Source organism: Chiloscyllium punctatum, chromosome 16 (assembly GCF_047496795.1).
Source record: "Chiloscyllium punctatum isolate Juve2018m chromosome 16, sChiPun1.3, whole genome shotgun sequence".
NCBI classification, from domain to species: domain Eukaryota; kingdom Metazoa; phylum Chordata; class Chondrichthyes; order Orectolobiformes; family Hemiscylliidae; genus Chiloscyllium; species Chiloscyllium punctatum.
In genome coordinates, this window is record NC_092754.1 from 1,477,675 (window position 1) to 1,501,529 (window position 23,855).

At 42.4% G+C, this 23,855-nt stretch overlaps 1 protein-coding gene across 16 annotated transcripts in view; it reads right to left on the minus strand.

Annotated features, from left to right (window-relative positions):
* Window positions 1-23,855, minus strand: part of rap1gapa (RAP1 GTPase activating protein a) — a 558,062-nt gene that overhangs the window by 328,223 nt on the left and 205,984 nt on the right. For 13 of the 16 annotated variants that reach the window (XM_072585944.1, XM_072585942.1, XM_072585954.1 and 10 more), the window contains one exon: window positions 15,062-15,097. The exons of 2 other annotated variants lie outside the window; for them this stretch is intronic. Coding sequence is in view for 4 of the 14 variants with exons in the window: in XM_072585940.1 (XP_072442041.1) it covers window positions 15,062-15,097 (36 nt within the window). In the remaining 10 variants the exon portion in view is untranslated. Of the gene's footprint in view, window positions 1-15,061; window positions 15,098-15,411; window positions 15,459-23,855 lie in introns of those variants that run through there. One more of the 16 variants, XM_072585938.1, reaches the window with a different exon arrangement.

The window sequence follows — 23,855 nt, forward strand, 5'->3', positions numbered from 1 at the left end:
AGAGATATATGGAAAAAGGTGTTCTTTTCAGAATAAAGCAACCGTAACTAGAAACCTGATGGCACTAAAAGTGTCTCCACAGCTATCAGGCAAAAGCAATGTTGCGTTGGAAAACAGCGGTGAACTTAACTTAAACTCTTCAAATATGGAATCACAGCTCATCTGGCTGAAATATTTTAGAACATGGACAAATATTGGGGGAGTTGTCCTGCTAGATATTTTCCACTCAACCTGTTCGGAGAGGTTATCCCCGGAGCATGTGGGACTTGAACCCAGGCTTCGTGGCTCAGAAAGTAGGAAAATTACCAATACACCACAAGTATTCTAAAGTCATATTGTGTTAATATAATATTCTGAATGCACATCAACTCAATTGACTGTCTCCAGAACTCAAATGATCTATTGCAAGTATAACGCAAATTTGAGCGGTCTCATTTACACAACCACAAAGTGATCATCTAAAATTATGATCTGGGAGGGGGTCGGGGGGGGGGGGGAGAGGGTGTACTGATGTGGGAGCTTGAATCAGCTTAGAGAATATTCAATGGACTTCAGGAAAATGGGTTGATGGGGGGGGGGGGGGGGGGTGCAGAAAGAGTTCTCAGGGAAACCTAATTATTCTACCAGGATGAGATAGTGGAGATACAGGATGGATGCTCCTGATTCTAGGGAGTCCAGAACCAGGGGTTATAATTTAAGACGGGTACTGGTTAACTAGTTAGAACTGAACAAAAAAAAAGGAGAAATTTATTCATCCAGAGAGTGGTGAGCCTGTGGAATTCGCCACCACAGAAAACATTGTATGATTTGAAGAAGGAGTTGGATATAACACATGGGGTTAAAGGGATCAAAGAATATGGTGGAAAAGCAGGAACAAGCTATTGAATTGAATGATCAGCCATGATCACAATGAATAGCAAAGCAAGCTCTAAACAGGCAAAATGGCCTCCTCCTGCTTCTATTATTTCGCTGAATAGGCAAAAACACCACATAATAATAGAATCCCAATTCATGGATCAATCAAATTCCCTGGTCTGGGATACAGATTAGGTCTGGAACATGTAGATATAGGTAGATTACAGGACACTCCTTTGGTTAGTTTTTGGCATAGCTAGTACTAGACAGGAAAAATAACAAAATTACAAGATGACATTAGTAAACTTGAATGATGTATAATTGATTAAATAACTCCATTTAAACAAGTATCCCATCACCAAGTCATCCTTTAAAATTACACACACACAGACTCTGACCAGCTCAAAGCCAGTCCCTAGAGTGAGGAGAATCCCGTAACTCCTGTGTATTTTTGCCACTACAGTTTTTTTTGTCTGATACTCCTTTTTTCTTCTTTTTTTCTTTATTTAACCCCCACACTACCACCTAACTGCGGTAGTGCTTATTTTTCCTCCCGCGCCTATGGTATGTGAGTGTATGTGGGAGACACAAGATATACAAATCTTTATTCAATTTCCACCACCAGGAAGAAAGGAAACACCCGAGTGGCCAGTGACAAGCCCCGCCCTTCACATCAAAGGGCAGTGTTGTGTGATCAGCAACTTCTGTTTATATCTGTCAGCCAGGACTCCCTGATTGACCCAGGTTAACAACTCCAACTCATTGAGATCCACCCGGCCAACCTCATTCGAATCACTATGATTGGCAAATCATTTTTATCAGATAAAGGATGAGGTACTACATTTTGGTAATAAGAAGGTGACACATTGGAAGAAGTAAGGTAGAAAGGTTGACAAGTGAAGCAATTTAGTACAAATTCTCAGCGAGAGCTATTCAATTCATGGGAAATCAAAGAGGAAACTAAACCTTTTGGAGTAGGAAAGAACATGGAAATTGCACCAACAGGAAGTAGTTGGAGCTTGATGAACAAGAGAGGAGGGTGGGAAGACACTGGAGTGGAGCATAAAGACCAGCAGGAGTAGGTTGGGTTGAATGGCCTGTTTCCAGTGTAAAGTTTAGTTATTCTGTGCAAATGCAAACACAGAACATCTCCTTGAGACAGAAAAGAGATCCACCTTCGTACAAATCCACAATGACTTTCGTTAAATCAATTTCCAATAGAAATATTACCTTTGTAAAATTCATTAAGCACAGTCACAGAGTGATAGTAGGCATTGTACATCTGGATTGTGTGATATAGCTTGGCATACTGCATCTTATTTTAAGTAAATTGTTTATCGATGATAGGGGCTGCAATATCACAGCTCTCCAACAGCTTTATAGAAACCTTTTGCAGACTCAGTGCAGAAAGGCTGCAGACTGTTCTCTTGTCAAAGCCATCGGAATCTTAAACAGGACTTAACGCCCAGAAGGAGCACATCATAGCTAATCCTCACCAACTTGTACAAGTAAATAACACAGTCACTTTGATGAAGGACTTACATTTCCTGTACATTGAATAGCTACATTCCCTCAGCAATGCTTATTGTGGGGCAGGTAGGGGTGGGGGAATCATTAAGACCAATTAGAATTGAGTGAAGTGTCAGCTTTGAACTTATCCTGAAATAATTCAACGCTGTGACATTAACCGAGAGTAAAATAGGAGAGATACAAATCCAGCATTATTCCAGATCCCATTTTTCACGTCCTGATCAGTGTTCATATTACCATTACCTGTTAAGTGGCAGAATTAGTAGATAACTTTGCAAAAGAAGCTGCAATGATGGAATTTCACAGAGTGCTATAGAAGGTATGGTCCATTAGATACTCAACTGAACGGTTTCCAATAAATTATTATAAAAGCTGCAGGATGCACCTGGCTGCATCAGTCCGGAGATCAATTCATTTCAGCCCTTCTTTCCTGCTTGGTTCTAAACTGTAATACATGTCTATTATGATGGATAACCAACTCCGCATTGAAGAACAACATACAATCTGTTCAATTTTCTTTTACTTGGAGCAGTTTCATGGAGGAATTGTCTCGGGACATTAATTCTCTATCTGCTAGAGACAAGACACTATGAAGAATCTAACAGCTTCAGTTAAATCTGATGGTCAATTGCTTGACAGAGAATGTTCTGGAGTGCACAACAAAAGGAGAAGTAGAAACGTGTTACTGTCATAATCATAATGTGTTACTGTGTATACTGTGCAGAGAGAGAGCCCAGATATGGACAGCTCCTTCAGAGAGAAAACAAAAATCAACATAAAAAAAGTGAATTATCTTTTTTTCAATAAGATGTTACGACAAATCTAACTTAAAAGATGATCACCATGACAGCAATTCACTCAAATTCTCCACACCACAGTGAGGAACTGATGCGGAGTTCAGAGATGATTGAAAATGATACACATGTAGGAGATCATCATCCCAGTACACTGAACATAAAAGGCAAAGATCCATTCGTTCCAGCTCCTGCTCCATCTCATCTGTGGGTTTTTTCAATTATATTTAGCACCACATTCACATTTTGGAAAACAGCTATTTCCAAGTGTAGACAAAAACTACACATCAGTCAGTGGAGAGGTTGGATGCCCTCTCCACTGTTAAGAAATCTGTGAACTTCCTTTTGAACCATGGCTATCCAAAATGTCAACAGTCAACAGACTCTACTTCAGATTAACACAAGATGAGAAAACAATATCCAACTATTTACTAATTATAAATAAGATTTAAAAATGTAGATACAATTGTAAAACCCTGTACGTGGAGGATGGACATGGAATATTGCTAGGGTGAAGTCAGAGGGGACGTGTCACTGTCTCTCAGTTGTGCAGTTTGTCCTGGCAAATTGGAGTGAGAATGGATATTACAGGCCTTTGGATTGTTAAATCCTAATTGGTATAACTAAATCCAACTAGAATAACCAGATTATATGAAAGCAAGCATGTCTTCAGTTAAATTGATGATTGCTATTGTATTTCAAAACACGTAGTAGACTCTAAACCTGTCCACAAAAAAATGCAAACTAACCTTTTCCTGGAATCTTCTATTGAAAATAACAATTAAAGGCAATGAGATTTCAGTGACAAGGATGGCCCCTCAATAACCGGTCAGCGTGGCCATGCACAGCACAACTCCCTCAGCGCCAACCCTCCGACAGCGCGGCGCTCCCTCAGTGCCGACCCTCCCACAGCGCAGCGCTCCCTCGTTCCATTGGAAAAGAATGAGATGTCCAACTTGCCCAGTTGTGTGGGTGGGGGAGGTTTGTGAAGCAGGGAAGCAATTGTGTAGTAAAAATGTCACTGCAGTTGTGATCCGGAATTCTAGGTAAATGCTCTAGGGAGCACAGGTTCCAATCCCATCCTGGCAGGTGGGAACGTTGAATTCTATAAAAATCTAGAATTAAAAAGCTATTCTAATGGTGAGCATGAAACTATTGTGTAGTCCAGAACACACAATAGGGTATTGGTTTAGGGTGAGAGGGAAAAGATTTAAAAGGGATCTAAGGGGCAATGCTTTCACTCAGAGGGTGGTACGCGTATGGAATGAGCTACCAGAGGATGTGGTGGAGGCTGGTACAATAACAGCATTTAAAAAGGCATCTGGATGGATACATGAATAGGAAGGGTTTAGGAGGGATATGAGCCAAGTGCTGGCAAATTGGACTAGATTAGATTGGAATATGTGGTCAGCTTGGACGAGTTAGACCGAAGGGTCTGTTTCCATGTTGTACAACTGACTCAAAAATAAATCTGGTCTACTGTTCTTCACAGAAGGAAATCTGCCATCCTTACCTGGTCTGGCCTACATGCGATGCAGCTGACTCTTAACCACCCTCTGAAATTACCTAAAGAGCCAAACAATTCAAGGGGCAACTAGGGATGGAAAAGTGCCAACCTGTCCCACAACATTCACAACTTGTACCAATATAAAACAAACTTACTTTGAGAAACAGAAAACCCCACAGACTGAATGAGCCCTAACCCCTCTCACCAGATGAAATTCTGTATGAACTCACTGGAAGCAAGGAATGTCACACACCCAACTCACTGCCCTTTCTAAATGTAATCCTAACTTCCAAAATCACATCCATGTCAAGAGTGACTGAATAAGAGAGGAGTGAGTGAGTGCATGCTTGATGAGGGTACAGTATTAATGAACAAAAGATGTTGGTCCAGCAGAACATGGCCAGTGTAAACCTTCAAAGTGACATCTGCTGGATACATCAAGTACAGCAGAATTCTGTTGAGTCTGGAACCTAATTTAAAACGTTGGTTCCCTCTAGTGGGAACCAGTGAAAACAGAATGTTTATACTCGCACAGGCATGTCAGTTCGTGGCTGTGACCAATGTCGAGCTTTCTTACAGATGCTGTATAACCTTTAGGAGTCCTGAAGAAGGGTTACACCTGAAACGGTGACTTCTCCACCTCCCGATGCTGCCTGGCTTGCTGTGTTCTCCCAGCCTCCTGCTTGTCAACTGTATAACATTTAGGAAGATGTCTCTACATCACTGCAGCTATCACAAACCAGCTCTCAAAACTTCTTTCTCAAAGTACAGCAAAAAGTGTTCATTAAATGTTTTGTGGGATGAGGGTCAATAACTGTCTTTAGGGAAGACAGGGTCAGTGAGAGGTAGGGGCACCCACAGTGCTGTTAGGCAGGATGTCCCAGGATATCCCACCCAGTGACAATGACAGAGGGAACAATGTCATTCCAAATCCAGGTGTAATGTAATATATTTTGGTCTAGTTTACTGGGCCAGTTTTGTTTGTAATGTTGATAAAGAACTGGCTGTCTGGTTGGACCTTCTCTGAAGTTGAAACCCAATCAGCATTCCAATGCTGGCAGAGCTGTGTGCTGGAAATTATTTGAATAAATATGTTTAGAGCTTTGTTTAACTCTCAGTCACTCCACTTCTAAATTTAAAAATGGAGCAGCAAGTGTACACTCAGCTCCATCTATTTATATTGTCTTCAGCTGTGAATGCAGTCCAATATCATTACATACTGCATTTTGTGAAGACACAGTTCAATATTTCACCTAAAGCAGACAAAGCACAATATGGGGTAATAATTCCACACCCACAAATCATTCTTGATTTGGTGAACACATATTTTTAACTAATTGAGACTATTACAGAGATCAATCACTTTATCCCTAATTTTATGTCTACTCTACTTTGATGTTAAAAGTATTGTGTTATTTAAAGGCGCTGTGCATTTAAAAAGAAGCAGACAGAAAAGTCATCTTTATAATTCTGGCTGAATGCTACAACAGAACAGGTTAACCTGCATTCCCAGAATAGGCAAAAGCTGACCACAACTAATATAGCACTTTTCACGTTCAGGAATGAGTCTCAAATCCTTGGCAGGAGAATCATTGTAAAACAAAATGAGAAATAAGTGAATTGTACAGCTGGTGATGATTGACAGTCCTCTGGAAGTTAAACCATTAGGAAATGACTAAAGACAGTGTTAAAGGTTTAAATGGAGAAGAATTTCTTAAGTGCATACAAGACAATTTCCTGATTCAGTATGTGGATGTACTGACTAGAGAAGGTGCAAAACTTGACCTACTCTTGGGAAATAAGGCAGGGCAGGTAACTGAGCTGTCAGTGAGGGAGCACTTTGGGGGCCAGTGACCATAATTCTATTCGTTTTAAAATCGTGTTGGAAAAGGATAGACCAGATCTAAAAGGGGTTAAGTTCTAATTTGAAGAAAGGCCAATTTTGATGGTATTAGGCAAGAACTTATGAAATACTGGATTAGTGGTGCTGGAAGAGCACAGCAGTTCAGGCAGCATCCAACGAGCAGCGAAATCGACGTTTCGGGCAAAAGCCCTTCATCAGGAATAAAGGCAGTGAGCCTGAAGTGTGGAGAGATAAGCTAGAGGAGGGTGGGGGTGGGGAGAGAGCAGCATAGAGTACAATGGGTGAGTGGGGGAGGAGATGAAGGTGATAGGTCAAAGAGGAGAGGGTGGAGTGGATAGGTGGAAAAGAGGATAGGCAGGTCGGACAAGTCCGGACAAGTCAAGGAGACAGTTACTGAGCTGGAAGTTTGAAACTAGGATGAGGTGGGGGAAGGGGAAATGAGGAAGCTGTTGAAGTCCACATTGATGCCCTGGGGTTGAAGTGTTCTGAGGCGGAAGATGAGGCGTTCTTCCTCCAGGCGTCTGGTGGTGAGGGAGCGGCGGTGAAGGAGGCCCAGGACCTCCATGTCCTCGGCAGAGTGGGAAGGGGAGTTGAAATGTTGGGCCACGGGGCGGTTTGGTTGATTGGTGCGGGTGTCTCGGAGATGTTCCCTAAAGCGCTCTGCTAGGAGGCGCCCAGTCTCCCCAATGTAGAGGAGACCACATCGGGAGCAACGGATACAATAAATGATATTGGTGGATGTGCAGGTGAAACTTTGCTGGATGTGGAAGGCTCCTTTAGGGCCTTGGATAGAGGTGAGGGAGGTGGTGTGGGCACAGGTTTTACAGTTCCTGCGGTGGCAGGGGAAAGTGCCAGAATGGGAGGGTGGGTCGTAGGGGGGTGTGGACCTGACCAGGTAGTCACGGAGGGAACGGTCTTTGTGGAAGGCGGAAAGGGATGGGGAGGGAAATATATCCCTGGTGGTGGGGTCTTTTTGGAGGTGGCGGAAATGTCGGTGGGTGATTTGGTTGATGCGGAGGTTTGTAGGGTGGAAGGTGAGCACCAGGGGCGTTCTGTCCTTGTTACGGTTGGAGGGGTGGAGTCTGAGGGTGGAGGTGTGGGATGTGGACGAGATGCGTTGGAGGGCATCTTTAACCACGTGGGAAGGGAAATTGTGGTCTCTAAAGAAGGAGGCCATCTGGTGTGTCCTATGGTGGAACTGGTCCTCCTGGGAGCAGATACGGCGGAGGCGGAGAAATTGGGAATACGGGATGGCATTTTTGCAAGAGATAGGGTGGGAAGAGGTGTAATCCAGGTAGCTATGGGAGTCGGTGGGTTTGTAAAAAATGTCGGTGTCAAGTTGGTTGTCATTAATGGAGATGGAGAGGTCCAGGAAGGGGAGCGAGGTGTCACAGATAGTCCAGGTAAATTTAAGGTCAGGGTGGAATGTGTTGGTGAAGTTGATGAATTGCTCAATCTCCTCGCGGGAGCACGAGGTGGCGCCAATGCAGTCATCAATGTAGCGGAGGAAGAGGTGGGGAGTGGTGCTGATTGGAGGCAGATGTTCGCAGGTAAAGGGACGGCTGGAAAATGGGAAGCCTTCAGAAATGAGATAACAAGAATCCAGAGAAAGTATATTCCTGTCAGGGTGAAAGGAAAGGCTGGTAGGTATAGGGAATGCTGGATGACTAAAGAGATTGAGGCTTTGGTTAAGAAAAAGAAGGAAGCATATGTCAGGTATAGACAGGATAGATCGAGTGAATCCTTAGAGTATAAAGGAAGTAGGAGTATACTTAAGAGGGAAATCAGGACGGCAAAAAGGGAACATGAGATAGCTTTGGCAAATCGAATTAAGGAGAATCCAAAGGGTTTTTACAAATATATTAAGGACAAAAGGATAACTAGGGAGAGAATAGGGCCCCTCAAAGATCAGCAAGGTGGCCTTTGTGTGGAGCCACAGAAAATGGGGGATATGCTAAATGAATATTTTGCATCAGTATTTACTGTGGAAAAGGATATGGAAGATATAGAATGTAGGGAAATAGATGGTGACATCTTGTAAAATGTCCAGATTACAGAGGAGGAAGTGCTGGATGTCTTGAAATGGTTAAAAGTGGATAAATCCTCAGGACCTGATCAGGTGTACCCGAGAACTCGGTGGGAAGCTAAAGAAGTGATTGCTGGGGCTCTTGCTGAGATATTTGTATCATCGATAATCACAGGTGAGGTGCCGGAAGAGTGGAGGTTGGCAAACGTGGTGCCACTGTTTAAGAAGGGTGGTAAAGACAAGCCAGGGAACTATAGACCGGTGAGTCTGATCTCAGTGGTGGGCAAGTTGTTGGAGGGAATCCTGAGGGACAGGATGTACATGTAATTGGAAAGGCAAGGACTGTTTAGGGATAGTCAACACGGCTTTGTGCGTGGGAAATCATGTCTCACAAATTTAATTGAGTTTTTTGAAGAAATAACAAAGAAGATTGATGAGGGAAGAGCAGTAGATGTGATCTATATGGACTTCAGTAAGGCGTTTGACAAGGTTCCCCATGGGAGACTGATTAGCAAGGTTTGATCTCATGGAATACAGGGAGAACTAGCCATTTGGATACAGAACTGGCTCAAAGGTAGAAGACAGAGGATGGTGGTGGAGGGTTGGCTTTCAGACATGAGGCCTGTGACCAGTGGAGTGCCACAAGGATCGGTGCTGGGTCCTCTACTTTTTGTCATTTACATAAATGATTTGGACGCAAGCATAAGAAGTACACTTAGTAAGTTTGCAGATGACACCAAAATTGGAGGTGTAGTGGACAGGAAAGAGGGTTACCTCAGATTATAACAGGATCTGGACCAGATGGGCCAATGGGCTGAGAAGTGGCAGATGGAGTTTAATTCAGATAATGTGAGATGCTGCATTTTGGGAAAACAAATCTTAGCAGGACTTATACACTTAATGGTAAGGTCCCGAGGGAGTGTTGCTGAACAAAGAGACCTTGGAGTGCAGGTTCATAGCTCCTTGAAAGTGGAGTCGCAGGTAGACAGGATAATGAAGAAGGCGTTTGATATGCTTTCCTTTATTGGTCAGAGTATTGAGTACAAGAGTTGGGAGGTCATGTTGCAGCTATACAGGACATAGGTTAGGCCACTGTTGGAATATTGCGTGCAATTCTGGTCTCCTTCCAATCGGAAAGATGTTGTGAAACTTGAAAGGGTTCAGAAAAGATTGACAAGGATGTTGCCAGGATTGGAGGATCTGAGCTACAGGGAGAGGATGTACAGGTTGGGGCTGTTTTCACTGGAGCGTCAGAGGCTGAGGGGTGACCTTATAGAGGTTTACAAAATTATGAGGGCCATGGATAGGATACATAGACAAAATCTTTTCCTTGTGATCGGGGAGTCCAGAACTAGAGGGCATAGGTTTAGGGTGAGAGGGGAAAGAAATAAAAGGAGACCTAGGGGCAACCTTTTCACGCAGAGGGTGGTACGTGTATGGAATGAGCTGCCAGAGGATGTGGTGGAGGCTGGTACAATTACAACATTTAAGAGGCATTTGGATGGGTTTATGAATAGGAAGGGTTTGGAGGGATATGGGCCGGGTGCTGGCAGGTGGGACTAGATTGGGTTGGGATATCTGGTCGGCGTGGAACTGGTTGAACCAAAAGGGTCTGTTTCCATGCTGTACATCTCTATGACTATGACAGAAAGACTGACAACGGCAGTCATTTTGGGAAAAGTAAATCTCAGGGTAGGCAACTAAAACAAAATGTAATTTCCTGTAATATTGGTGAGCCTTGTCAAGTGTTTGCTCAAGGAAGACAAGATTACAAGATTACAAAAAGAGTGTGCGCAGTTCCAGGAATGTAGGAAATTCAATAAAATGGTGCAAAAATCCATTTACAGCAAAAGGAGTCTGAGCTATTAGTGGTTTCTTATGAAGAGAGTCATTATATAATATGCCCAATGGTGTAAATGAGAAAAAAAAGTCCAGAAAAATAATTTCTGGACACAATAAAAAAAAACAAATGTGACCATCAGAATGACCCACTGTCAGGTTACAGTTGTCCCAATACATTCTTACACTTTTTAACATATGGTCTGACCAAAACCTGCTGGTTTCAACCAAGATTGTACATGAGGTGAATTGCAGTATCACAGTCTCAGGACAAGGGAGAAATATTGTGGCCAGGATTCTGCAATGACTGACTAAAGTTAGAATGAGGAAGCTAAAATTGAGAAAGGAAGGAAGTGGAGTCAAATGGTATTGAACAAAAACCAAAATTTGTTACCAGGAAAAGACAATAGGTAGGGGGAAGTACAGAAGCATTTCATGAGTGAACTAGAAAAACCAATCTGCCCTGATGTAGCGCTTTATATCTTCAGTACATCCCATATACCTTTACAACTGAATTACCTTTGGAGGAGTATCAGAAATACGAATGATGAACTGAGAGCATAGATCTGTGATGTTGGGACTGTGATGTTGTGGCCATAATGGAGAGGTGGGTTTCACAGGGACAGGGATGGTTGCTAGATGTTCCAGGGTTTTGAACATTTAAAAAGAACAGGGAGGGTGGGAAAAGAGGAGGGGGTGTAGAATTGCTAATCAGAGAGTGCACCACAGCGACAGAAACAAAAAGGTTGTTGAGGAAGGTTTGTCTATGGAGTCAGTATGAGTGGGAGTTAGGAACAGCAAGGGAACAGCCACCACATTGGGGGTTGTCTACAGACCCCCTAACAGCAGTAGGGAGATTGAAGAACTCATAGGCGGGCAGATTTTGGAAAAATGCAGAGGTAGCAGGGTTGTTGTTATGGGTGACATCAACTTTCCCAATATTGAATGGAACCTCCTTAGTGCAGATGGTTTGGATGGAGCAGTTTTTGTTAGTTGTGTTCAGGAGGGTTTCCTTATTCAGTATGTAGACCGGCCGGCAAGGGGAGAGGCCATTTTGGATTTGGTGCTCGGCAATGAGCCAGGACAGGTGTCAGATCTCGCGGTGGGAGAGCACTTTGGTGAAAGTGATCACAACTGCCTCACATTTACCAAACCCTTGGAGAGGGAAAGGAGGAGTTACCGATGGAAGTTTTTTTAATTGGTGAAAAGGAAACTATGACATGATCAGACAGGAGTTGGGAAGTACAGATTGGGAGCAACTGTTCCACAGAAAGGGCACAGCAGACATGTGGAGACTGTTTAAGGGCAGTTGTTGCGAGTGATAGAACATAGAACATAGAAGAATACAGCGCAGTACAGGCCCTTCGGCCCTCGATGTTGCGCCGATCAAAGCCCACCTAACCTACACTAACCCACTATCCTCCATATACCTATCCAATGCCCGCTTAAATACCCATAAAGAGGGAGAGTCCACTACTGCTACTGGCAGGGCATTCCATGAACTTACGACTCGCTGAGTGAAGAACCTACCCCTAACATCAGTCCTATATCTACCCCCCCTTAATTTAAAGCTATGCCCCCTTGTAAATGCATGAATTTGTTCCTCTGAGACAGGTAAGAAGGGGTAAAATTAAGGAACCTTGGATGATGAGCTCAGAGGAGCTTCTCGACAAAAGGAAGAAGGCAGCTGACGTAAGGTGGAGGAAGCAAGGATCCAGCACAGCTTTAGAGATTACAGGCTTACTGGAAAGGAGCTCAGAAATGGACTGAGGAGAGACAGGAGGGGGCACGAGAAAGGCTTGGCAGGAAGGATTAGGGAGAACCCAAAGGCATTTTACTCATATGTGAGGAATAAGAGAATGATCAGGGAGAAGGTAGGGCCGAACAGGGATAGCGGAGGGAACTTGTGTGTAGAGTCTGAGCAGATAGGGGCAGCCCTAAATGAGTTTTTTGCTTCAGTTTTCACTAAGGAAAGGGACCTTGTTGTGAATGAGAACTTTGCGGAGCTGGGAAACAGGCTTGACCAGATCGAGATTGATGAAGTTGATGTGCTGGAAAGTTTGGCAAACATTAAAATTGATAAGTCCTCAGGGCCAGACCTGATTTATCCGAGGCTGCTCTGGGAAGCAAGAAAGGAGATTGCTAAGCCGCTGGCGAGGATATTTGCCTCCTCCCTCTCCACAGGATTCATACCGGAGGATTGGAAAGAGACGAATATTGTTCCTCTTTTCAAGTAGGGGAATAGGGAAATCCCTGGCAATTACAAACCAGTCAGTCTTACATCTGTGGTCAGCAAAGTTTGGAAAGAATTCTGAGGATAGGATTTATGACTATTTGGCAAAGCATAGCGTGATTAAAGACAGTCAGCATGGCTTTGAGAGGGGCAGGTCATGCTTCACAACTCTTATTGAGTTCTTTGAGGAGATGACGAGACAGATCAATGAAGGCCGAGCAGTGGATATGGTGTATATGGACTTCAGCAAGAGATTTGATAAGGTTCCCCATGGTAGGCTCATTCATAAAATCAGGAGGTATGGGATACAGGGAGACTTGGCTATCTGGATTCAGAATTGGTTGGCTGACAGAAGGCAGAGAGTGGTTGTAAATGGAAAGTATTCGGTCTCAAGGTTAGTGGTGAGTGATGTCCCGCAGGGCTCTGTTCTTGGGCCTCTACTCTTTGTAGTTTCTATAAATGACATGGAAGAGGCGGTTAAGGGGTGGGTTAGTAAATTTGCAGTTGACACAAAGGTTGGAGATGTCGTTGGAAGTACCGAGGGCTATAGCAGGCTGCAGCATGACAGACAGCATGTAGAGCTGGGCTGAGAAGTGGCAGATGGAGTTCAACCTGGATAGATGTGAAGTGATGCATCTTGGAAGGTCGAACTTGAATGCTGAGTATAGGATTAAAGACAGGATTCTTGGCAGGGTGGAGGGACAGAGGGATCTAGGTGTTCAAGTGCATAGATCCCTCAAAGTTGCTACCCAAGTGGATAGGGTTGTTAAGAAAGCATATGGTATTTTGACTTTTATTAACAGGGGTATCGAGTTTAAGAGCCACGAGGTTTTGCTACAGCTCTACAAGTCCCTGGTGAGACCACACTTGGAATATTGTATCCAGTTCTGGTCGCCCTACTATAGGAAAGATAGAGGCTTTGGAGAGGGTGCAAAGAAGGTTTACCAGGACGTTGCCTGGACTTGGAGGGCTTGCCTTATGAAGAGAGGTTGAATAAGCTTAGATTTTTCTCTCCGGGGGAAGAGAGGTGACCTGATCGAGGTATACAAGGTAATGAGAGGCTTAGATAGAGTCAATAGCCAGAGACTTTGCCCCAGGGCAGGATTGACTGGCACGAGGGGTCATAGTTTGAAGATGTTAGGAGGAAGGTATAAAGGAGAAGTCAGAGGTAGGATCTTTACGCAGAGAGTTGTGAATGCATGGAATGCGTTACCAGCGGTTGCGGTGGAAGCAGTCATTAGGGATATTTAAGTGACTGCTGGACATGCACTTGGACAGCAGGAATTGAGGGGTGCACAGGTTAGGTTATTTTATTTTAGATTAGGAATAATCCTCGGCACAACATTGTGGGCCGAAGGGCCTGCTCTGTGCTGTACTTTTTTACGTTTTTTGTTCTATAATGTTGATTGTGGAGGTACTCAAAGAACGCGACAAGATTCCACAATCAGCAACTGGAAGGCCAGATATTAATTCTTTGAAGGGTTGCCGGATGAGGAATAAATGGGAGGTGCATGTTACCCTTATATCCAATCAGAAGGCCTTGGTCTAAAAAGGTGGCATCTGTAACAATGTAACGCGCTCAAAGACTGGCCCCTTGATTATGAAATGACGCAGTTATCAAATGAACAAAAAAAAAACAAAGAATGACTGGCAAGAGAGAGTTGATGGATATCCCAAATCTAAAATGCGATGAAGCCAACCAATAGACTCTTCCCAGATTATTACACTGCAATGGACAACAGACCAGGAGCCGATAAAGGCATTAGAATGGGTAGTTGTTGTAGAGACGATGGGCTGAATGGCCTCTTTCTCTGCTGTCACTTTTCTATGGTTCAAATGAATTTACTAGAAAGAGCTCCTCACAATCAGGCAAAAGACTCCCTTCAATCTGACAATAGTGAAGATCATTGTTCATTCCTGAATAAGTTAATGAATTGATTGTTCTTATAAGAAAGGAGAAAAGCCCAGAGATCTGAAAATCCTTTGGGTATCTGTGAATACTCACATCAATTTCTAAGCCACTTTCCAACACTGTTACAATAACACGGCAAAGCACACTCTATACTAAAGTTTAGATGTCAGCCAGAGTTTAAAACAAGTTTCTGAAGGAATCATGTACTCAGTGACACAGCTTTATATGATTGACTTTCACTATGTCCTTGTGTAACTGGTGTTAATTTCCATTGTTCATACTGGGGTTCCATACAATAAGTTGATCAACAGATTGACAGGAATTTTAAATAGGTTAAACCTCAAAGAATGGAGACAATCATATTGCTGAACATGTTTTCCATTCTATTGTCCCTATATCAAGTTATCAGCAAACTTTTAAACATTAAGCTAACAAATAATAACGCAGGAATTTAGCACAAGGCACCTACTGTACAAGACAGATTTTTAAAAAGTTACTTACTGTGTACTTCTCAAACGAATGAAAGATTTATCTATCCTGGAAACAGAAGAAATGTTAAAGAATTAAACTCAAGTTGTAATTATCCAGTAATAATTTTCTAACCTTCAAAAAATAAGATATGAAAACACAAAATACATGTCTTTGAAGCACAGAATTAATTTGGTGCAAGTTCACTTGAAACACAAGATGTACTATTACATCTGTGTTCCAGTGACTAGTTTGTCCAGTGGGTTTCCAAGTTTAATAAGTTCAAGTGAGCCGGTTACTTTACTGCTCATCATTACTGCATACTGAAGGGTTCAACACACTCCATTATTACAATAACCTAAATTAGCATTCTTCATTTTTACCTTCTTACACTGGAAGGTATACTTTTTCTCATTAGCCTGATTCTTGGATCTTGTTCATAGCCAATCATTTCATATGCTCTGCACTATTTATGTGTTAGGTTCTTCTGCTGGGAAAGATTGACTTTTCAAATGAATTCTAGTTAAGTATTTCTATATGATTAGGATTTAGTATTCAAACATGGTTCATCCACATACAGTTTGCAGTCAAGTTGTTTTGAGAATATTTTAATGTTACAATATTGATTGGGGTTTACCAGATTACAGTTTGAAGGATTATCACAAAATATCCTTATGTTGGCCAAAATACACCTTTTGCAGTAGATTCAGTTTGGGGAAAATATAATGACAAATAAATAAATTTAAAATGAGCTAACACATGGACTCATACTCAAGCAGCTTAATATGCTTAAAGATTTTAAATAAATAAATAAAATGTTCAGGATCAGGGTTAATGCCATTCCTAACGAAGGGCTCCTGCCCAAAACGTCGATTTTCCTGCTCCTTGGATGCTGCCTGACCTGCTGTGTTTTTCCAGCACCACTCTAATCTAGACCCTGATTTCCAGCATCTGCAGTCCACACTTTTGCCTCAATGCCATTACATCCATGAAAATATAAACCACAGAAACCAATGGAGTGATCATAAAGTCCTGTTGTTTTAATTTGGTTTATATGGCTTTTCGCAGAAAAGGAACTTTTATTGTAATTCATGGTGTGTCCCATATAGGATTTAATTGCTCTCATTTTGAGGTTACTTTAATACACCTGGTTTCATAGACAAAAACGGCACTGAATAGCATGGTCAATCATGATCAATCTCTTCAAATATGGTTTTTGCCAATTAATCTAAGCTGTTGTTGGTGTGAGACCAGAATGGAAAGCTTCATTGACTGTTTGCATTCTGCAGGCCTCTCCATTTAAAAGTGCTCATGCTAGTTTTGAAACGTTTTCTTGGTCTCACATCCCTCTCAATCTCTGCAATATCCTACAAACCCCAACTCTCCAATGTTATCATTTCACTATATTAGTAGCACCTTTAATTACCTGGGTCCAAAGCTCTGGACCTCTACTCCCATCTCCATTGAACATCTGTCACTCTCTGTCTCTCTCCTCACTGAAGAGGCTGCTTACAAACTTACTCCTTTGACCATAAACAACTGAATGTAAGTTTTTAATTTGATGATATGCATGTGAATCAATTTAAAACCAATACTCCACATAACTGTCAAATGTTTCTTACAAAGACAAAGTCATACCCGCCTCCACCACTACTTCCGTAAGCCTGTACCAGACCCCCCCTCTGTGAAAATAAATTGTCCCTCTGGACTCTTTAGTATCTCTCCCTTCTCACCTTAAACCTACGTCCTCCAGTTTTAGACTGCCCTACCATGAGGAAAACCTGTTGGCTATCTACCTTATTTACACCCCTCCTGATTTTATAAACCTCCATGCTACGATATGGAGGAGCCGGTGTTGGACTGGGGTGGACAAAGTTAAAAAAAAAATCACACAACACCAGGTTATAGTCCAACAGGTTTATTTGAAAGCTCTAGCTTTCAGAGCACCACCCTTTCATCAGGTAGCTATGAGATAGTGATGACATCATTCGCATGTGCCAAAGGCACACTGACATTCTGATCATGAGACATAACAATGCACATCTTTAAAGGGACCACTGTGCAGGCAGTTTGTGTCCAATTGCCGTCTGGCCTGCAGCTTAGAGGGAACATTGTTTTGGAACTTTTACTGAGTCAAATGTGCTATACAATGAAAGTTATTTTATTGCACAAGCTTAATATCAATAACATATGAACCAGCAGCATAGAGTATACGCTGCACACAACATGAGGACAGCGGAGTGCTCTCTTTAACAACTTCGACTCACAGGCTGACAACTTGCTGACATTCAGAAGCCATTTTTTAAAAATCGGTAAAAGTCCAACTACATGGATCACTGAAAGGTCACCTGACAGATTGGCCAAGAACCTTTGAAGTTTTGATCTTTACATTTCAAATACATTTTCACTGCTTCCTGTCACAAGGTGAGAAGGTTAAATTGTTGAAAGGATTACCTCCTGCTCAAGGCTGGGTTCAGGTCAAGCTACAGCCGTCCCCTTTGCACTGGTACAAATCCCAATGTAATGCCAGCAACGCAAACACACTGTGGAACAAGTCATCACACAGCTCTGGGCAGGAACCAAGGAACATTTCAAATTATTCCAGGAGAATTTATAACAAGATCAGAAAATTTACAGCACATGAACAAACAGCCCTTTGACTCAGTGCCAGCAAATAAAGATCAAGGTATCCAGCCCAACACAACATTCTGGCTGTTGGTCCATTGCCCTCTGGGTTACAGTGCTTCTCATGTACATCCAAGTACTGCATACATTTAGTGATCATTTCTGCCTCTACCATCTTTTTAAGGAGATCTAGTTTCCCATCACCCTCTGTGTATTAAAAAACAACCCATTGCCAGACGGGAGTGAAATACTCAAACTTATGTCTCTCATCAGCTTGAAATTACCGTTGGACTTGTGCCAATTTGAAACGGAGAAATAATTCACCTGGGACTCGATTCAATTTATTTTTGTTTGTTATCTGATGAACCTTGGTCAGTAATTCCAAAAGGTATACATTTCTAGTGCCCATTCTGACAGTGTTTTCAATGATCAACAGAAACACATTCATTGTTTGAGAGAGAGAGTAAAAATAGAACAAAGGCCAAACTGGAGTCTTTAGATTGTGCTCAGGACAATGTAAATGTTGTTGAGAAAATCAGGAGAAACTGACAACAAGCAGACCACTTGTTTACCTATGTACCAGGGGGCAGCTATCCAGGTCAAGTGGACTGGAACAGGATTCCCACTTGCACCACAGCAAGTTGAGAAAGTAAATTCCAAAACAGCAGGAGATTACTGTGTTAGGTCGGACTAGATCAAGACCATCCTTTAGGGACAGAAGCTGCTATACCTCCTCAGGCCAGTACGAGATGTTTGCCTTTTAATTCCCCACTCCTCGTGGTAATTAGGGACAAGCAGGTAACACTGTTCTGATGGAGGTTAGAGACAAACAGGAAAAAAGCCAACTCTTCTGCCATATTATTATTTTGGTAACATTCTGCCCCTCCAGGACCTAGTCCAATTCCTTTTTGAAAATTATTATTGAATTTTGCATCTATTAGCCTTTCAGACTGCATTCCAGATCAGAAACTTGCTTTGGAAATTTCTCAAAGTTCTTTCACCAATAATCGTCAGTCACAGCCTTGGATTACTTGACAATGGAAACCATCTTTCCCCATTTATTCTCACAAAATCCTTGTGTAATAAATCTCCTCTTAACCTTCTCCACTTGAAGGTGAAGCGGTTTCATCAGTTGCTCCATGAGGAATGTCCTAAATCCCTGGGAAGGGTCATGCAAATTTCCTCTGCACATTCCCCAAATGCATTCCCACTCTCAGCAACAGCAGTGCTCAGAATGGAACACTCTGTCAGGCCTTACCAGGAAAGCAGGATTTCCTTGGATCTAAAACCTCAACATCCCAGATGCTTTTTGGAATTCTCCTTAGCGTGTTGGGCCCATACACGTGTACCATTCCTGAAAGTGATGCTTGATAAACATTAACACACAACCACCAAATGTTCACAAGAGTGCAGATTCACAAAATGCTCAACATACAGTATCCCTGAACACTTTAACAGCTCACTTCCTTGCTCCTCAGGTACTTCCACTTCCACACACTGTATGTATCTGTTGAAAGACTTATGATGATACACCAAGGCTCATTAGACAGCACCTTCCAAACCCACTAGCTTTGTTTGCAATAGAGTGATGGTATCAGCATGGGTTTAATTCTCACACCAACTGAGGTCATCATGAAGTCCTGCCTTCTCAATCTTCTCCAAGGTTTGGTGATCCTCAGGTTAAATTCACCATCAGTCACCTCTCTAATAAGACTGCAAGGGCGAGGGTGAGAACAAGAGGAGAGCGAGAAGCCCAATGGTCCTCTGGCACTACGGCACCTTTACCTTTACAGCAGATAGTGGGAAGACAACCCCTTATGTGTGTCCCTTCCAAGCCACTCACCATCTTGACTAGGAAATATATCGCTGTTCCTTCACTGTCGCTAGGTCAAAATCCTGGAATTCCCTCCCTAGGGACATTGTGTGTCAACCTACAGCAGGTGGACTGCAATGGTTCAGGAAGGCAGGTCACCCTCATCTTCTCAAGGACAACTAGGGACAAGCAATAACTGTTGGCCAGCCAGTGACGCCCACATCACATTATTAATTTGTTTTTAAATGGCAAGACTTTGGAGACATTACATCCACCAGATGCTCAGAATGGGAAATGTCCTATTTTCCATCTCAGCTATTGTGGAGTTGTAAACAAGATTAACCCAGTTTTAAATCATTAAGCTGCAGAACATGCCTCCTTTATTATTTTGTCCAAGTACTAATCCATTCACTAGGTGCCAACACACTATCGAATCACTTACTGAAATTTTGCCACAAATCAGGAAGTTAGTTTCAGTAACTGAATACCTTTAACAGGTTTAGCCAAACCGAGAAATACATTCTCAAGTCTGCGACCATAAATTATGCTCAAATCGAATTAAACAGCATCACAATTAATGGTGACATTTTTGTTAATTATATGTTCTGCACTTTACAATATCACAAGTTTGTGAGCAGGTATGATAGAAATACAGATTTTCTTTCTAACCTTTGGCTGTTTTAGTAAGTATATGGTATAGAATGGAATAGAGCGAGATGGATGAGGGGACATACCAAGGTTCAACTTGGATCAATTCAATACAATCCACAATATACTCCCAGCTACCATCATTTATGAGGCAAGGTCATTCCACCCAAAATGGTAACTCTGATTTCTCACCAGCAGTATAATGCTGCCAGAGTGGGGGGACACGGTGGCTCAGCGGTTAGCACCGCTGCCTTACAGCATCAGGGACCCGGGTTCAACTCCAGACCCGGCCAACTGTCTGTGTGGAGTTTGCACATTCTCCTGGTGTCTGCATGGGTTTCCTCCCACAGTCTAAAGATGTTCAGGTTAGGTTGGATTGGTTATGGTAAATTGCCCATAGTGTCCAGGGATATACAGGCTAGGTATTTAGCCATGGGAAATGCAGATTATAGGGTAGGAGGGTCAGTGTGAACTCAATAGGCCACATTGTTGGGACCTTATGAACCTGCTGAGTTTTACTAGCGTTTTCTGTTGTTGTTTCAGTACAATCCATTGTGTCTTCAGGCTAAGGAGGGAATGTATTTGAGAAAACATCTGTTTGGATTATGGCAGGAAATTGGGCAAGTGCAGTTATTAGATGAACGCAGAACAGATTTAACACTAATCCTTCAGATTCAAATAATTGATTGAAAATTTTCCTTGATCAGTGTCACATTTATTAATGTTCCAAACAAACAGTAACACTTTGATGATCAAAGAAAAAAATCTAGCTGTTAAACCAGATTCATTAAAATTAGGAATTTGGACAAAGAACCATAGAGTGTCCTCCCCTTACTTTCGACAGCCCTGTACAGATCCAAGATCTGTGTAACTCAGCCTTGAGTATATATAATGATCCAGGCTCTGCTGTTCCTGTAGCTCCAAAATTCTAAAGATTAATAAGTATCTGTTTCGATGAGGCCACATGGCTCCTTTGACCCACATGCACTTGTATATTCTCAACTACCCCATTTGGGTTTTACTAACCTCCATGTGATCAAATTCCTACTGACAAAATGAACCTTTTCACATTTATCTACATGAAAATGTAATGTATCACTTACAGGGTTGTTGTACTGGCTGATTGCATTTCCCCATGTTGACTGGGACCCCCTTAATGTTCGGTGTTTGGATGGAGAGCAGTTTATTAAGTGTGCCCAGGGGGTTTTTTTGAAACAGTATGTGAATAGTCCGATGAGGGAGGAGGTGGGGGGGGGGGGGCGTCATACTGTACTTAGTTTTGTGACATGAGCTCAACCAGGTGATTAAAGTATCAGTGGGGGAGCACTTTGGGAATAGCAACCATAATTCCGTAAGTTTTTAATGTTCATGGATAAAGACAAGGGTGGACCTTAGCTAAAGGTATTAAAATTGAGGGAAGGCTAACTGTAACTGAACTAGACAAGACTTGGAGAATGTGGATTGGGAACGGCTGTTTGAGGGTAAGTGTGTATCTGACATTTGGGCGTCTTTTAAAGACCAGTTGACCAGAGCGCAGGACACACATATTCCTGTAAAATGAAGGACAGGAATTGCAGGATTCAGGAACCTGGATGACGGAGGAAATTATCAGCTTAGTCAAAAAAAAAAAGAAGCATACCTAAAGGTCCAGGCAACTAAAAAGAGACAAAGCTCTTTAAGAATATACAGAAAGTAGGAAGGACCTTAAACGGTGAGATTGGAGGGCAAAAAGGGGCCGTGAAATGTCCTTGGCCAGCCAGGTTAAGGAAAATCCTGAGGCATTTTATACATACATTAGGAGCAAGACTGTAGCGAGGGAGAGAGTAGGCCCACTCATAAATAAAGGAGGGTGGAACCAGAAGAAATGGGTGAGATCCTGAGTGAGTAGTTTACATCGGTATTTACTGAAGAGAGGGAAATGGGGGATGTTGAGGTTATGAAACAGTGTGTGAATAATCTCAGGTAGGTCAACAAAATGAAGGAGGAAGTGTCAGGTGTCTTGAAATGTATTAAGGTTTGTGTGTGAAAGGTCATGTCTCACTAACCTGATTGGGATTTGAGATGGTGACAAGAATGATTGATAAGGGAAAGGTGGCGGATGCTGTATACCTGGACTTTAGTCAGGCATTTGATCAGGTGCGTCATGGCAGGAAGGTAGAGCCTCTTAAGATCCAGCCTTCTGAAATGTGGGAGTCTTTTAAAGACCAGATGATCAGAGTGCAGGACAGGCACGTTCCTGTGAAAATGAAGGACGGGAATGGCAGGATTCAGAAATCTTGGATGACAGGGGAAATTAACAGTGGAGCTGACTAGATTGACGCAGAACTAGCTTGGTCATAGAAAGCAGAGTAGCAGGGGAAGGGTGCTTTTTGGTATAGAGATCAGTAACTAGTGGTACTCCCCAGGGATCAGTGCTGGGACCTTTGTTTATCACATATATAAATGCTTTGGAGGAAAATGTAGGTTGTCTGATTAGTAAGTTTGTGGATGACACCAAAATTGGTGGACTTGCAGATAGTAAGGAGGATTGTCAAAGGAAACTGTGAGGTATAGATAGATCGCAGAATTGGGCAGAGAAATGGCAGATGGAGTTTAATCTGGACAAATGAAAGGTGATGTACTTTGAGAGATCAAATTTAGGTGGGAATTACACAATAAATGTCAGAATCCTGAGGAATACGAACATACAGGTCCACATATCCCTGAAAGGGGCAACACAGGTGGATAAGGTGGTCAAGGAGGCAGACAGCACACTTGTCTTCATTGGTTGGGATGTCAAATATAGAAGTCGGCAAGTTATATTACAGCATATAGAACTTTAGTGAGGCCACATTTGGAATACTGTGAGCAGTTCTGGTTACCACACTACCAGAAGGACATGCATACTTTGGAGAGGATACAGAGAAGGTTTACTAAGATGTTGCCTGATCTGAAGGGTTTTAGTTATAAGGAGAGCTTATAAGAGATTGTTTTCACTGGAAAGATGGAGGCTGAGGGGACGACTTGGTAGAGATCTACAAAATTATGAGAGGCACAGGTAGGGTGGATAGTCAGAGGCTTTTTCCCAGGGTGAAAAGGTCAACTACAAGCGAGCATAGGTTCAAGGAGACAGGGGTAAGTTTTTGGAAGAAGTGCAGGGAAAATGTTTCACCAGAGGGCGGTGGGTGACTGGAAATGTACTGCCAGTGGAGGTGGTGGGAGCAGGCTCAATAGGCAGGTTTAAGGTGCATCTTGATAAACATGAATGGGAGGCATGGAGATCAAGTGGTCAATACGAAGCTAGTCTAAATAAAGAGATTAGGAATCGATGTAGGTATGGTGCTGAAGGGCCTGTTCCTGTGCTGTACTGGATATTATTGCATAGACTGTGTTACCTTGTTTATTTCTTAGCACAATCCCAAACGTTTTCACTATTACCTGTCCCCATCCCACAGTTTGATATCATTTTTCAATTCTAATACAAGAGTGTCACATTCAGACTCCAACACCTCGATGTATTCAGGACTAGAGTTCACAAACCGATCTCTACCAACCACTTCCTAATTCATACAACTGAAAAATCTTCTCAATTTATACTTAGTCAGTTCTTTTATAAATAAAAGCAAACTTTCAATCTTTTCCAGGTCTAAGAGAAAATCATATTGGACACAAAGTATTAACTCTGTCTCTATTTTTAGTTCAATTCAGTCCATTCCTGCCTCCACACACCCTGACCTTTATCATTAAGGGTGGCACAGTGGT